Here is a 15,498-nt window from a genome sequence, read left to right as displayed (position 1 = left end):
AGATTTATTTCATGCATGGATCTCAGAGTACTTTAAAAAGATGGGTGTAGCACCCATTTTACAGAGGAGGAAACTGAGGCACAGAGAGGTTAAGTGGTGTAGACAAAGTTATGCAGGGAAACTAGTGACATGCTTGAGATTAGAGGACAATCTCATTATTCCCCAAGTTTGTCTCCTTATCTTCAGCAGCAGACTGCACCTCTTCACTACATCCTTATCACATTCCTTCTCATCCCTCCAAAATAATGCTCAACTCTCTTTGCAACATAGAAAAATAGTTCTTTCCACTTTAGAGATTCCTCCAGTCTCTCAGGTATCTGAGCCATACAAACACCTGCACGTTTGTCATTGCTTCCAAACTCTGCTCTGTTCCCCCACCATGCTTTCCCCTTGCACTGAAGAACACACTGCTGTGGCACTGCTGCTGTGCTGTACCTCACAAACACACCCAGACTTAGCCCAAGGCTGCCCTGCAGCTGGTGCCTTTGGCATGGCCCTTCTGAAACGAGGCACATCCCCCAGCCTGGCCAAATGGGCACCTGAGGCAGGCACAGCCAGGAGCTGGGCACAGGCTGGAGCTGGGCACAGACACTGCTGCTTGCTCCTGGAAGGGAGGGTCCTGCTGGACTCAGTGCTGAGAGCTGCTCACACCGTGCCCAGGGGAGCAGCAGCCACCCTGCAGGAATGGAAGGGTTTCTCTTGTTTTACACAAGATTTTGCCAGACTGTGCCCACCCCTGCTTTCCCTCTGCCCTCAGCCAGCACTAGGTGTGCCTAGGATGGGATAAGACATGAGTCAGGGTAAAGAGCAATGGCAGAACATGGGATATGGGAATATTCCCTCTCCTCTCCTGCAGTCATGGTGCATCTGTGGAGCTCACCCTGCCTTTCTCCTCTGGAATCTCTCCAGGGCAGTTGTGCCAGGGGTCAGTCACAAGCTTCAGTTCCAGATCAGAGAGCAGCTCACTGGGGCTGCAGACCTGTTCCATACTCCTCCCCTCTTTCCTGAACTAGGTCAGGGAACAGACAGTGGAAAACTCGAAGCAAATTTTTGAGGGAATCTGACAGAAAATGACTGCTGCAGGGTAACGTGCACTCATTGTGCTCCCAAAGAATCAATGAGACTATTACCTCAAACAGGGATTTGTTTTATAAATGAGTACTCAATATTCCTCAAACTGGCATTGGAGCAATTAAAGACCTCTGCCTCTCTTTTCTCCACACCATTGCAATCTTTCACTTGAATTATAGGTGGCCAAGGATTGCAACTTGCTTTAAAAGATTTTCCATGGCATTCAGTGTTGCTCAGAGGCCTCTGCCAATAATGTCTGTGCCTCCAGCCCCCAAGTGAATGTGTGGCCACCACCACCTGCAGCCTCACTCTGCTCTCTGAGAGAGCCTGGGGCCAGGCATCAAGTGCAGCTCATTCTCCCTGTTCCTCTCACAGGTGCATCAAATTCTTTTTCAACAGCAGCTTTTCTTTAAGGTTAACCAAAAGAGAAGCTGTCCAGAGCAAATCTCTAAGCAGATGAAAAACTAACTTGGCTTAGTTGAAGCAAATGAGGAGCCTCCAGCATCACCAATAATCATTAGCAAATTGTGAACGAATTCACCCAGATAAGAATACTTAGGGGTGTTACTATGCCAAAATATATTGTTAAGGGGAAATAATCCTGTTTAGTCCAGACCATCTATTCCATCAACTTGTATCACAGAAATGGAAAGTATGGTTTTAAAAGGGTAATGCACAGGACACTATGAAACAGTTTACAAGAGCTCTTCTTGTCCTTGCCCTTGATTTTCTCCAGGGTGAAGATGCTCCCTGTCCCAGGTGTGGCATGACAGGAGGCACAAGTGTTTCCTATGCTGCAGCCATCCACAAGACCTAGTGCTCTCCTCCTGACATCCAGGAAGGTTATGCCTCCCTCCTGAATCTCACAGTGACTGCTTTAAGTGGTTGCACACAGCCAGCCCCACAGGTTGGCTATTAAATGTGTTTGAAAAAAGAAATATAAACTAAATTATGGCAAAAGACAGCAGGTTCAGAAAATCATTAATGACCAGAAAATTAGTTTTTGACCTATATGCAGTCATTAGTGTTTTTGTGAACCTTTCTGGCATTTGTGAAAATGCTGTTGTAGTTTACCTTGACCATTTAGACCAATTATAGACAGCAGGGAGAGGTGTTTATCTAGAAGTTAGCTTGGGGTTCATTATACTTGCATTCTACTAGAAATTTCTAATTACTGTCAGGACTTATTGGCTGCTTTTTGACTGCATTTCGTAATTGCTAATGCTTATCATATTCATAACACACAATTAGCACATAAAAATGTTTCTATATATGGTACATGAAGAACATAACATTACACAAGAAGCACAACACAAAAAGCAAACACAATGAAGCAAACAAACCATATCAAATTATATGGGAAAGAGCTCATGTCTTACCTATGTTTAAACTCTTTATTTCTTTATAGAAAGGGAACAGAAGAAAAAAGAACAAACAGTTAGCTGAAGAATAGATGGTAAAGCAAACATAGTATTTGTTTTATTTTACAAAAGGACACGAGAGAAGATATCTCTTTTCAGCACTAGCCTTAGCTTAGTTTACAGATGAAGAGTGACTGGGAGGGATAGAGCTGCAAGCTAATTCCCTATAGAATACCCCTGCCCCCACCCCCCTCCCCTCATATTTAGGAAACTTTCTGAACCACTGAAAGAATTTTCCCATGGAAATATGTGTGGCTTGGGGGCTAGGAGTGAGAGAAACTGGCAGTTCTCTGAATACAGAACTGGGCAGGGGGAAGCAATGGTTTTGGATATTGTCTGCCAGTTGGAGGCAACCTCTTTAATCAAAACAGTTTTCCAACAGGCTATTTCTAGACACATTTTTACTATGCAGTTTATTTTTCTCTCCTCCTGCTCACTAAAAGAATGGCTTAAAGCAAGTTCGGATGCTCCTTGGTATCTGTTTAAGCCTATCAGAACCAATGTTAGGGTAAAAAAGCCCCTTCTAAGTGAGCAGTAAGGTACTGTACAATGGGAGATAAACAGCATTAAGTGATTCACAGCTTACTGCCCAGCCACAAAGCCAAAGGAAAAGTGCTCTCTACTTCCCACAAGAAAATGAACACATTCTCCACTCACACAGCATTTCACTGTGTTGATGTAATTTCCATGTAGGAATATGCACTGAACAGAGCAAGGAGGTTTGTGACTCCTGAGCTGCAGCACTCCAGGCACAGCCCCCACTTGCAGCCCCATGTGCAGTGCTGGGGCCCAAATTCCTGCTGGCCATTCCAACCAGGCACCTTCACAAAGGACAGCGTGAAGGAAATGTGCACACTGGGGTATTCTGACATATAAAGGCACTCAAGATTTATAGGGGCTCATGAGAAACCAAAATGACATCTGCTGTGAAATCTAAACAAAGAGATGTATTTGGTTTGTAATACTTGTGGATGTACTGACTGCAACATAATCCAAACTACTTGATATGAGCTGAAGATTCTGCTCTCATTCACACTTAAATGGCTCAAATCTTCAAACTCTTACCCATGTAACTCATGCAGATTTCAAGATGAGCAGTGAATCACAATTACTGCTATAGATTATGTTTGCTGGAATGGACCTTAATTCCCTTTAGAGGAAGAGGGGTAAAAGACATCATAATGTAATCCTAAAGTCTGCAAATCCTAAAAATTTGTATGTCAAGTCCTTTGTAGCTGTCCAACAGCACTGACAATGCATCAGCTTCATTGTTAATTGCTTCTAGTTATAACAGAAGCTAAAGAAACTATGCTATGGAAAACAGACTTTCATAAAGGAGACAGTGGACAACAGCAGATAAAAATCCATCTTCTATTTCTTTACTGATGTCCTTTCCAATTTTCCCGCACACATGATGAAAACCCAAGTTCCCTTCAATCTCTCTCACAGAGAAAGGAAGCAAAGTACTCACAGTAATACTGTTGTAAATTTTGAGGCAACATTTTCAAACACAAGGTGGGCTAGGAAACTGTCACGGGCTGGTACTGGTAAGTGAGGTGCATAAAAATGCATTATAAGAAATATCCTAATCTGAAAATGTTTCTCCTCACCTATAAAGCTGTAGTCCTATTTACTAGAAAGCTAAAAAGATCTGAGGAACTTAGAATAAAATAATTAACATATTCCGTATAATGCAGAGTTATAGTGCATATTGGTATAAATATTTATAGCAGGTCACACTTCCATGCCAGCTACCTTCTGTGGTTTAAACTGAGCTGCTAGCAGAAAGCACTGGATGATCCATGACTTTAAAAAAAAAAAATATAATGAGGCAGCCTGATGGTGTATGAGGTAGGTGTCAGAGAGTGATTTCAGAGTTGAATTGGCCTGAATCAGATCTCTTTTCTTTTCTATAGAATCAGAATTCACAATAGTGACATCAACAGAATGACATGAATGGAAGAGAGGTGTAAAATAGAGCTAGGCCTCCTATTCTTAAACAGTCCAATCATTTTGCACTTTTTCCCACTAATTAGAAACTAAATGTGGAAGCAGAGGAATTGGTTATTGGTCATATCATTAAAAAAAAACTTGTGACCTAAATTCACTCAATGGACTTTGCAGTTATATCCAATTTCCAGGAGCACCAATGCTGCTGCCTGAGTGGGCTCCAGGAGGGGCAGCAGACAGACAGGGCATGCTACTTTTCCTCATTTTCCTGCAAATACTCAGTAGTGCTGTAAGTATAAGGTCCAGTTACATGAGTTAGGGTTTGAAGCAATAGCTCTTGCCTCTCCTGCAAAAATGAAAAAAGGAGATGGAACAGAAATGGGTGAAGTGGTACATTCTACACTCATGCCTTCCCTATTAAGGGATCAAATCTTAAGGTTTGAGCAGGGCACGGGACAGGAGGAAAGAGTTAAAATCTTAAAAAGAGTTCTGATGATGCAGAATGAATCTGTATGTCAACCTGAACTGCACTTGTGAACCTACAGAAACAGACACAAGCATGGAGAAGAAATATCAAAGAGGATCTCAAAACCACTGGCAGGAGAAGCTTCCCTCTGACCTCATGAGATTGCTATACCTCTACTGTGGCTCAGTACCTAAGGGCAATCAGTTCTAGACTTTTCAAACAAAACTACAAGATGCACTGAGGGAGGACTGAATCAGTGATTACTAACGAGACAGAAAGAGATGCTTTGTACTTTCTGTACAAGTTAATTTCTACTCTTAAGTCCTTTCCTTTAGTCACTGCTCAGGTAAGGTACAGACTTTGAACTATGCATTTCTGTGCCCCATTTCTCCACTGGAATTTAAATAAGTTGAAAGTGACAATGTTTTTCAAAATTATAAGAAGTAATGGTAAAGGCTGATTTGAGCACAGGCTCCAGAAGCGAAGTGCTGAGGTGAAGCCTTACCTCAGCTCCAGTATGCTCGTGACATTCCTGGAGGGGAAGATACGCCGGATATAGTTAAAATCCCCAACAAAGAGACTTCCATCAATACCCACTGCCAGTGCCACAGGGGCCAAGAGCTTATTTCCTTCTGCCAGGCCATTGCAGCTCGGACAGGATATGCTTCTGCGGCGCCCGTTCCCCATAATGCTGGTTATCACAGCTGGCTGCTGAGTGAGAAACTGATTTTCTCCGTTGCCTTTGTGCAATATACCTAAGGACAGAGAGGAGAAGAAGTGGTTATTACCACTGTTCATTGCAGGGGACTTGAGGACTTGTTTTCTTTTCAACAGCTGCTTTTAAGGACTGTACAATGAAATGACTCTTGCGTTCGGCTTTTCAATGGTGCAAAAAGAGCAGAAAGATTTTGCAGCAGTAAAAATAAAGATGTAATGAAGATTCAGTGTTAAAACCCACACACATACACACCCACAGACCCAAACCTACACTCAGAGACCTTTGGTATTCATTATGAAAGAAAACCCTGCCACACAGCTCTGGCCTGGGACTGTGGTTTAGATGGTTTCTGAGTGGGTGGAGAAGAGCAGTTCCTTATTTGTGCCTCACTCCAGTTTCCTCTATCATGTTTTGTTTGGAATTCTGTGCCAACCTTACTGTTCTCTTTCCACCTCTCAGTCTTTCACACTTTTTTAATGGAAAATGAAAAATGAGAAATGGAGGAACCAGAGAAAATGATAGCTCAGAAAATGAAAAGATAGAAGGAAGATCAAACTCCCAGAAGGGCTGCTAAGGATCAATGATAAAAGGCAAGAGGGAAGCTGGTGGTACAGATCTCTATTAGACTTCAAGAAAATACCTTCAAGATAGAATTTATCTTCAAAATATTTGCTCAAAGAGCAGACCCCTGCTCCAAGAAGGGAGTGGATTTTCTGACAGTGTGACCATATTCTGTGTCATCAAAAACTGAGGAAATCTGGCTGGAAACTTTCAGCCTTGTGTTCTTGTGGGAATGAAGTTGTATGATCCTAACATAACTGGCTCCCCACTGGTGGCAACATTCTCTGCTGGCATGCACCAGCCAAATGTAGATCCACTGCCCAGCACTGGAAGTGAGTTCAAATAGCCTGATCTTGCCAATTCTGAACAATACTTCAGATTTATTAAGCAGAAATACATTTTCTTATTTGGTAATGAGCAGCAGGAAGGCCGCAAATGACACTTTGCAGGGAACAAGTAAAATGTATTCTGAGCATTCAGCTCCCAAAGAGTTGTTAGTAAAATACAAAGATCACGAAGATTCAGCTTAGGATATGGGAAGACAAAAAAAAGTGAGGAAAAAACAAATGGGTGACTAATGAGAAAGACAAAGGAGACTCAGTATCTTGTCCCAGACTCATACTCCTTGCAAACTCCATCTCAGGTTAGGGGCAAAAGGAGCTCAAGCAAAAGGAACCAGGAACAGATGTGGTTAACATGAGAAAAACAGGGAAGACAGAAAGATATTACAGGGGAATAAATGAAAAACAGAATAGAGGATAAAGATTAGGACTTTAAGAAATTCAGCCTGTTCAGAAGAGTAAAAAAATATGTTAAAATTCTACAGAAATTTTCTGACAACTGAAATAAGCCTCATACCTTAGTGAGCTACAGATGAAATAAAAAGAGTGGAGAAATCACATTTTTGGGAGTGTAAGTATAATGCAAATAAAAACTCCAAGCAGGACAGCAAACACATGGAATGAACTAACTCACCACTCTTGACATTAAGTACATGATGTTTATCCAGAGACCATCCTCCTAAGTTTGAGGGATCCAGTTCAAATCCTTGCAGCAGTGCTGTCCTTTTCTCCCATAAAATGAGACTGGGGCAAGTCTCATATTCAAACCCCACAGACACTGAAATGAAATAAAATCTAATATACTTGCTGAAAAAATACTGAATTAAATGTCCAGAGCACATTCAAGTCATCAAGTATTCCAGTCCCCCAGCCCCCTCAAGAAGATGGAGTGATTATATTCCTCACTTTTATTCTACAATATTATATTCAGATCTTTGACTAGACACAAATTTGAAACTTCATTCACATGTACTCTGCAGGGATCTGATCACTTCTATTTTAATAGCTCACACTGGGAAGTGATGGGTTTGCTGAGAGGAGAGTGAGAAATAAAATTTTTAAAATATAGTAAAATTTTATTAAATAATTAAAAATATCAGATAGCAGGACAAGATAAATTCTTAATTTGCCAGATGTTCACAGCATTTATTTAGCATATTAATTTTACATACTACATACCAAAGGGCAGTGAAAACTTCGTGTGCATTTAAGCACAATTACACCGTAAGCATTACACAGGAAAGCAATATCCCATGCAATAACATAAGAAAGAAAAACTATAGCAAAGAAGAATTTAGAAAATATAGAAAATAATTAAGATTTTTTAAAAAAGCTGCTCTTTCCATACTGGCACAGCTCTGATACTCATTTTTAACACTGCTGTATTAAAATTATTCAGACATCAATGAAAACTGAAAAATATTATGATGATCACTCTTCTTCCCACCCACTAGAACCAAGCTAACTAAAAATAGCTGTAGAACTACAAGACTGAACAGCATTAGAGGAACAGCATTTTCATTTCAAATGTGTTACACCACAAGAGACTACAATAAGGGTATGTGTGAAAACCCAAATGCACTGCAGACTGCCAGCCAGTCCAGCATGAGGACCATTTTATAAGTAAAGAAAATAAAATTGTAATGATGGATTAGGTTTCCCCTAAGTTCCTGTGGCCAGTTTTTCCTATTGCTTGGTCTAAAACGTCTAAGTCAGGTACTGAGCAGGAAACCCAGGCATGTTGATGGAGTTTAGACCCTCTGAACATGATCTTGAATGTGTAAAAGAACCGTAATACAAAGATGAATTGTGTCAGGGAGACAAGAACTGTTCAGTTTACATGTGCTCCTCCATAAGGAAGTTTGCAGTTTTCTTATTTAGAATTATAGGTGTTGCTTGGAAAGTTTTGGAGCTTGTATATGCTGACTTACCTACAGCATCTGACAACCCATAAACCTTCTGACCATAGGCATCTGTTTTGTCCCAGATAAAAGTATATGCCAAGTTGGGAGATGCCTGAAATGATTTTTGGAACAAATGCCCTTCAACTGCTACCATCAAATGAACTTTGATCAGATTGAGTGGCACAAGTGTCTGAGTCATGATGATCTTCAGTAAGGATTTGTATCCGGCAGTGCGCGAGCTCAGGTAGCTGAGCTTTATACTAGAGCCAGGGATCTCGATTTCTTCATGAAGAACCTGGGAAGGAAAGAGATCACACACTTTACATTAATGTGTTTTTTTTTTTTGTTTTTTTTTTTTGGTTTTTTTTTGTTTTTTTAAATGTATCACCTTGTGCATAAATTTTTTTTTTTTTTTTTTTTTTTTTTTTTTTTTTTTTTTTTTAAATGTATCACCTTGTGTATTCTTATGAGCTTATGTCTTTTTCTTACTGGGAGTAGATGTCCTCAAACCATCACAGTTCAGCTGACATTTCTGACAAATAATTATTTGGTGTCTGGATACACATCTTTTTAAGAGCCCACTGGTGGCAAAAGGGCAAACAAGCACAAACATTTTTACTGCAAGTTATATGCAAGGGAAAATCTCTTTCATAAGAAATATCATAGGAACCCCCAACTTCCACTAACAATATAAAGCCTAACTGCATACAGCAGTGAAAAAATAGCACCAGCAGAGTTTGCCCTTGTCCTAAGTAAGAAATAAGGAAACAGTCTGTGGTCAGCACCACATGCCAAGCCTTTGCAAAATTCTCTTGAAACACCTAAGCTGGCAACTGAAATACACAGATATACTTGATATGTTGTATGATAATGGCAGGGTGCAAGGTGATCAAAGATAAATGTATCTGGGGGACATAAACCTGGGATGCCTCCTGCAGCCCTCATTAGAAAACCTTGTACCTGTCAGAACGAATGCAGTCTGCAGAGACATTTGCTGTAGCAATTGCAGGGGACACATGGCAGCCGTGTGCTCAGGTCAGAACTGTCACCTGACCAATGATTTCTGCACCCTTTTCACTCACACTGTTCTTACCTGGGTCTCTGGCACAATGGGATTGCGGCTGGGAGCGTCACTAAAGAAAGTTGAAAGTGGTGATGAAATGATGACTGGGTCAGGACGGACAAACCCACTGAGATCACAGCTGGGAATGGAGTTCTCCTCTGTCTTCATCACAAGTGTGTCCATGGCATAGAAGCTGTTCCATGGCAGCCACACTGTCCTTTCCTGGCTCATAAACGGGGCCCGTTCAAAGTGCAGAGTCAGGGACGCTCCACCATTTGCAACCAAGTCAAACCTAGAAAAGTGTGGCCTTTAGAAGTGACGAGACTGAGTAATTCCAGTAATCACATTTCTGGCTAATGAGACAGCTACAGAGGCATACCAACAGTCATGGGTATTTGTCTGGTTTTGCCTGGGATAGAGTTAACTTTCTTCCTAGTAGCTGGCAGAGTGCTGAGTTTTGGATTCAGGATATAATGTGGATAACACAGAGATGCTTTTGTTATAGCAGAGCAATGCCTACATAGAGTCAGGGCCTTTCCTCCTCCTCCTCATCCCATCCCACCAGGGAGCAGAATGAGAGCCAGGAGAGGACATAGCTGGGATAGCTGACCCCAACTGAACTGAGGGATATCCCAGTGTTACTGTCATTATATAAACTAGGGGAAAAGGTGCTCAGAACCTAGCTGGGAATTAATTTATCTTTCTGTTATTTTCCTTTTTTCCATAGTTTTTATAATTATTATTCCAATTATTAAACTGTTTTTATCTCAGTGCAAGATTTTTCTTACTTTTACCCTTGTGATTCTCTCCCCACATCAGCAGAGGTGGGGAGAATGAGCAGACCATGATTATGTTTTAAATGTCATGGTTCCAGTGATCAATAATGAGATGTGAACCTCTGGCAACTAAACAGCTGAAAACCAGCCAAGACAAGCAATGATTTGAAGTCACTTGGACAAAGCTCATTCCGATAAAATTATAAATTCTGTATTAAATAATTTTAAAAATGCCCAACAAACAAACCATCACATTTATTATCACAAGTCACCTTTATATAGAAACAGCAGAGAAGCCAAGTGCATTCTGAGCTGGACACTGAATTATCCCTTTCCTAAAAGATCCTGTCCATCAAACATAAAATGGGACACATGGCAGTAAGAGAGCAATAATGAGAAGTGCTCTACAAGTAAGAATTCTTGTCCCCAAGATAACTGATCTATCATTTTCCAGAGAAATTAGGTGTTTACTCCCAACCCCCTACACAATCACAGCAGTAATGTGGAGCTGCACAGGCATTTCAAACCTGGTTTAAATGAGAAGTGCTTCCAGGTTGTTCTGACAACAGAAAGAGGCATCAGCTCTATGTTAATGCTGGCAATGTAACAAATTACTCAATGATGTCAATAATCTATGCAGATTTAAATATAGTTCAGCTCACCATTTACTGCAATTTTAAACCACTGAAATCAACATTATACTTTTGTAATAACAGATTAATATTCTGGAAAGTATGGAACTTAAATACTCCCTATAATTCAGTTGACTCCTATTAATTATATCAATTCCATTGTTTTTTATGCAAGACCAAGATAAAATGGCAAATGTTTACAATGCCTGTGTCAGATAAATTGTTTTAGTTACCAGAGCCAGTAAACCAGATAAACCATGACACAATGACTTTTGTTTATCTGAATTTGTGTGCATTTCAAATAAGCTGATACAAGGGGGGAAAAGCACTTTTTTGCACAGCAGGAAATTGTCTAAATATATTCAATTAGAATCTTTTGATTACATTCTACCCTGAAGAAACTCAAAAAAGAGTGTATCTTCAAAAGCAAAGAGAAGCAGAGGGGAAATTTTAACAAAATATACTGTTCTATAATGATGCTTTCTTTTTTTCCTGGAAGTGTTAGCCTGCTCTGCATTTTAAAATAAAATATTTCTTGTCTCAGCTGGATATTGCTGTCGCCCACAAATGTTTTCATAGATACAGAGCAATTTATTTGAAAGGAGTCTGCCTGCTAACACGTCATTATCAGAAGTCAGCCTGTTCCTATTTACATGCAGTTAGTATTCAAAATGCCGTGTGAAAAATTACTTTTGTGTTTACTTAATAGCTCTTTGCCCTGGGAGGAAGGCAATGCCTGGTACCACATGGTTCCATTAGATCACACCATCTGTTAATCAGCAAAGACACTCCCCAGCACCCAGGGGCTCAGTGGAGCAGGGACACTCACGTGCCATCCTGGCGAGTGATGGTGTAGCCGTACTTTGGATACTTGACAAACGACACGTTGACCCCAACCAGGGGAGTCCCATCTGTAGTCACCACTTGGCCTCTTATGAGAGACACAAGACTGGAAAGGAAAGAGAATTAAAGGCATTAAAGCTAATTACAAAGCGAGGTTATGTCATTTATAAGTGAAGGAGTGGAACACCTGTACCTCATTTACTCGAAATACAGTTAACACCAAAGGTTTTTAGAATACTGAGGGACCACAATATTGCCCAGCTCCCTCTATACACCTAAATCAAGAAAATGCTTGTTTATGCAGTGGAAGTGCACACAGAATGGCAGTCAGTGCTTTTCTTGCTTAACAAGGGTTTGCCTCATTGTCTAACGAGGCTTTGCAGAGCACAAAGCTCCCTCCCATTCAGCCAGGCCAAAGCTGTGCCCTGCAGCCACACTGGAAGTCCAGAACTCCCTGCAGGCTACAGCACACACCTGTGGGTCCCTGCCACACTTGACAAACGTGGTGCAATGCCACATCTCTGTTTTGTATCACCAGTTCTTCACGTTCACATTCCCTCATCTTAGGGAATGACTGATACCTGTGCACTGCATTCCAGCCTGCTTTGGAACCCTTGCTTGCACTTTGCCAAGAGGAGGATTTGGTTTGAAGTCCAGCTTTACACACAGGCAAGACAAAGCATTTCTTTGGCCAGCAGGATAAGCAGCTTTGTTTAACCTAAGAGAGATGAAGATGAGCTATTTCTCTAAGAGGCACAGTCAGATTTTTCTCTTTGGCAAGTGCTCTGCTGCTGCTAAGTGCACAGCAGGCACTAAGTGCTGCTGCTCCCAGCTGGAGAGGAGTTTCCAGCCCCTGGCTCCTTTCCCTTCCATCTTCCCTGAGCCCTGAGAGAAGCAGACTGGGGAGGGGGAAGCTGTTTGGTAAAAGGGCAATGGAAAAGGAAAAGCTCTTTATAGATGGCTTCCATTGCTACACTGGAAATGTGAAAACTGGAGAAGGTGAAAACAGGGAGAGAGTGAAGTCCTCTTAACCCATAATCTCATAGATTGTAAAATTGCACTTTGCTGTAGTCATGGGTAAAAGATTTATATATTCACCAGTCTGTGCCTCCAGCATGAGCCTCCAGCTCTGCTCTGCTGACAGAAGGGAATGAAGAGCCCTTCCCAGCAGGACTGGGGCTGCTCCCAGAGCTCAGCAGGCTCCAGGCAAGCACCCTGAACCAGGCATGTCTGAGCTGGACAGGGGGATTAGCCTGGGCTCAGCTTGCCTGCACACTGACAAACGGTGCTGGGCTCTGGGGGGCCCTGGCAAGGACTGCTCCTTCCATCAGTCACACCAGGCATGGTCTGCAGCTCTTTTCTGCCCGCTCTGAGGTGTTCAGGGGCTGTGAGGTACATTTCTAACTGTATTATATTGGCTATTTAACAGCTATTTCCTCGTATTTTTATTCCAAACAGGGTGCATATTTCTTCAGTACTACATTAAAAAAATCTAATGAATAAAACCGAGCCATTTCTGTTACTTTTCTTTTAGGACTTTCAAGTGCTTCTTGACCTGTCAGGTCAATTTTTAATTTGCTAAATCAACATTTTGTAAAAGAATATGGAATTTAATAGAAATTGAAACCTGTTGAGAAAAATCTGCTTGGGAACACATTGGACCAAGATAATTGTCTTGGCATTATTCATTTTACTTGAATTATTTTATGTGACAAACACACAGAAATAGTTGCAGGAAAAAAGTCACTCAAGCTTCTCTAGGGAAACTGTGCAGAGAGTAGATTTAGAAAGAAATTGTCAGATGGCAGAAGAAAACTAATAATGCCCATGACTTAATTTTTTTCTACATTCAATTTTAATATTTTAGGAAATAATTTGAATTAAAATATTTTGGTCAAAAATATTCCTTTGGTCAATAATATTTTATTTCTAAAATTCTAAATAAGGACCACAATGGATATTAGAATAAGCTAAAATGTAGCTAAAATACGGATTTATAAGAAGTAATGTTTTGACCAATAGTCACACATATGATCACCTTCACCTTTCTTTAGTAAAATTTTAAAAGTGTAACAGAAAAATTGAACTAATACAGGAATTATATATATATATATTTTTACCAAGGAATTTAAATGTGTAAAAACACATAGCTTTTTTTTCCCCCTGAAAGTATCATTTAATCTTCTTTCTGCACAGAAAAAAAAAAAAAAAAAAAAAGGAGATTTACCTATTTTAGCAATCAATAAATTTTTTTATTTATTCCTTTAGCAGAGTAGGAAATAACTTTTTTTTTCTTAAACTAAGACTGGAAAAAAACCCCAAACCATTATTTTGTCCCGCTTTTTCATGTCTTTCAATGGAATGACAGACTGAGCTAAGGAAACAGCTTACAACCACAGGAGCTACTTTTTGAGACAATGGCAGCTACAGTACACGGAAAAGTTGGGAGTTCAACTTTGTGGCACTTTTAAAAGAAAAACCCATCAGTTCTAAAACTTACAATTTGACACTATACATTAGATTTGCCTAAAATTGGCACCAAACATAGCAGCTGAGCTATACAATTATCAGAAGTATATATACCTCAAAACTTAGAGGTGAAGGCCAATTTTAACATCATTAATAGGTCATTTGCAAAGATATGTTAAAATCTGCAGTGTAGCTCAGAGGAATAAAACAGAACTAAGAGTCCTACCATGAGGAACATTAAAAAAAAAAAAAAATCTAAAGTTTCCAATGAGTTCTTTTGTTTTTAAAGGAGCCTCAGGATTGAAATGCTCAGCTCCTGTATAGTTTAGAGCACTAATTCTTAGAACCATAGAATGGGTTTGAAGGGATCTTAAAGATCATTTTGTTCCAACCCCCTGCCATGGGCAGGGTCATTTTCCACTAGACCAGGCTGCTCCAATACCCATCCAACCTGGCCTTGAACACTTCCAGGATTAAAAAAAGAAAAATCACCACAAATTTAGGTGAAAACAGAACATTTTTTTTTCTATTTTTTTAACAACTCCATGTGTGTATGCATGGAGTATTTTATAGAATAGCATAAAATCAATATTACATAGGGTAGGATCCAACAGGGGTTTCCTGATGGAATATGGAAATGATTGTGTGCAGCATGGGGGTGAGTACAATGGGGACCTGCCTGGTGTATCCAGAAACATTATGATCCTCTTTTCACAGCCAAATATTTAGGGACATGCTCTACATCACCCACTAAGCCTGTAATGGGATCCTGACTGAGAAAACAGTTTCCTGTAAGGAAGGGCAATCCTTTGGGTGTTGTCTCAAATGAAGCTCTTTCTTCAGTTTTAACTTTGGTGATATGAACATAAATAATATACTCATCAATTTCTTAGCATCTTTCCATGGAGACCTATTTATATAATATTGATAAATACCAATCTTCTGGTAAGCATACAATGGCATCAAATATTAATTAATGATGTGCTGACTTTTAGATTAATTGCAAATATATAATTAATAGTCTTAGAAAACAGGCCCAGAAAAAGAAAAAACTAAGAAAAAGAAAACCTAGTCAGGTGGATCAATGCTACAAGTAAAATAGTTTTATGTAAGAAATAAATAATAAAACTCCATAAATCAATGGATTTTAAAAATTATTTTAAATGGTATTCCATTACTGAAATTTGTGCTAATGGCACTACACTAAAAATTAACTGGAAGCTAGTTAGTGTTTTCCCTTTCTCTAGACTGCTGTTTTTATAAATATAAACCTCAGAAGCTCC

General features: G+C 40.0%; 1 protein-coding gene across 4 annotated transcripts in view; it reads right to left on the bottom strand.

Moving 5' to 3' along the window:
* The window catches only part of TENM2 (teneurin transmembrane protein 2), a 479,299-nt gene that overhangs the window by 26,443 nt on the left and 437,358 nt on the right, over positions 1-15,498 (bottom strand). For 3 of the 4 annotated variants that reach the window (XM_041488020.1, XM_041488021.1, XM_041488022.1), the window contains 6 exons: positions 11,733-11,852; positions 9,526-9,787; positions 8,460-8,727; positions 7,163-7,306; positions 5,414-5,663; positions 2,451-2,471 (listed from right to left, as the gene is read on the bottom strand). In XM_041488020.1, the coding sequence (XP_041343954.1) occupies positions 2,451-2,471; positions 5,414-5,663; positions 7,163-7,306; positions 8,460-8,727; positions 9,526-9,787; positions 11,733-11,852 (1,065 nt within the window). The remainder of the gene's footprint in view (positions 1-2,450; positions 2,472-5,413; positions 5,664-7,162; positions 7,307-8,459; positions 8,728-9,525; positions 9,788-11,732; positions 11,853-15,498) is intronic. The other variant, XM_041488023.1, reaches the window with a different exon arrangement.

The sequence above is a fragment of the Pyrgilauda ruficollis genome, unplaced genomic scaffold (genome assembly GCF_017590135.1).
Source record: "Pyrgilauda ruficollis isolate IOZ18807 unplaced genomic scaffold, ASM1759013v1 scaffold86, whole genome shotgun sequence".
Lineage (NCBI taxonomy): Eukaryota > Metazoa > Chordata > Aves > Passeriformes > Passeridae > Pyrgilauda > Pyrgilauda ruficollis.
The sequence above is the reverse complement of the archived record's forward strand: the minus strand, read 5'-3'. Positions and strand labels throughout refer to the sequence as shown.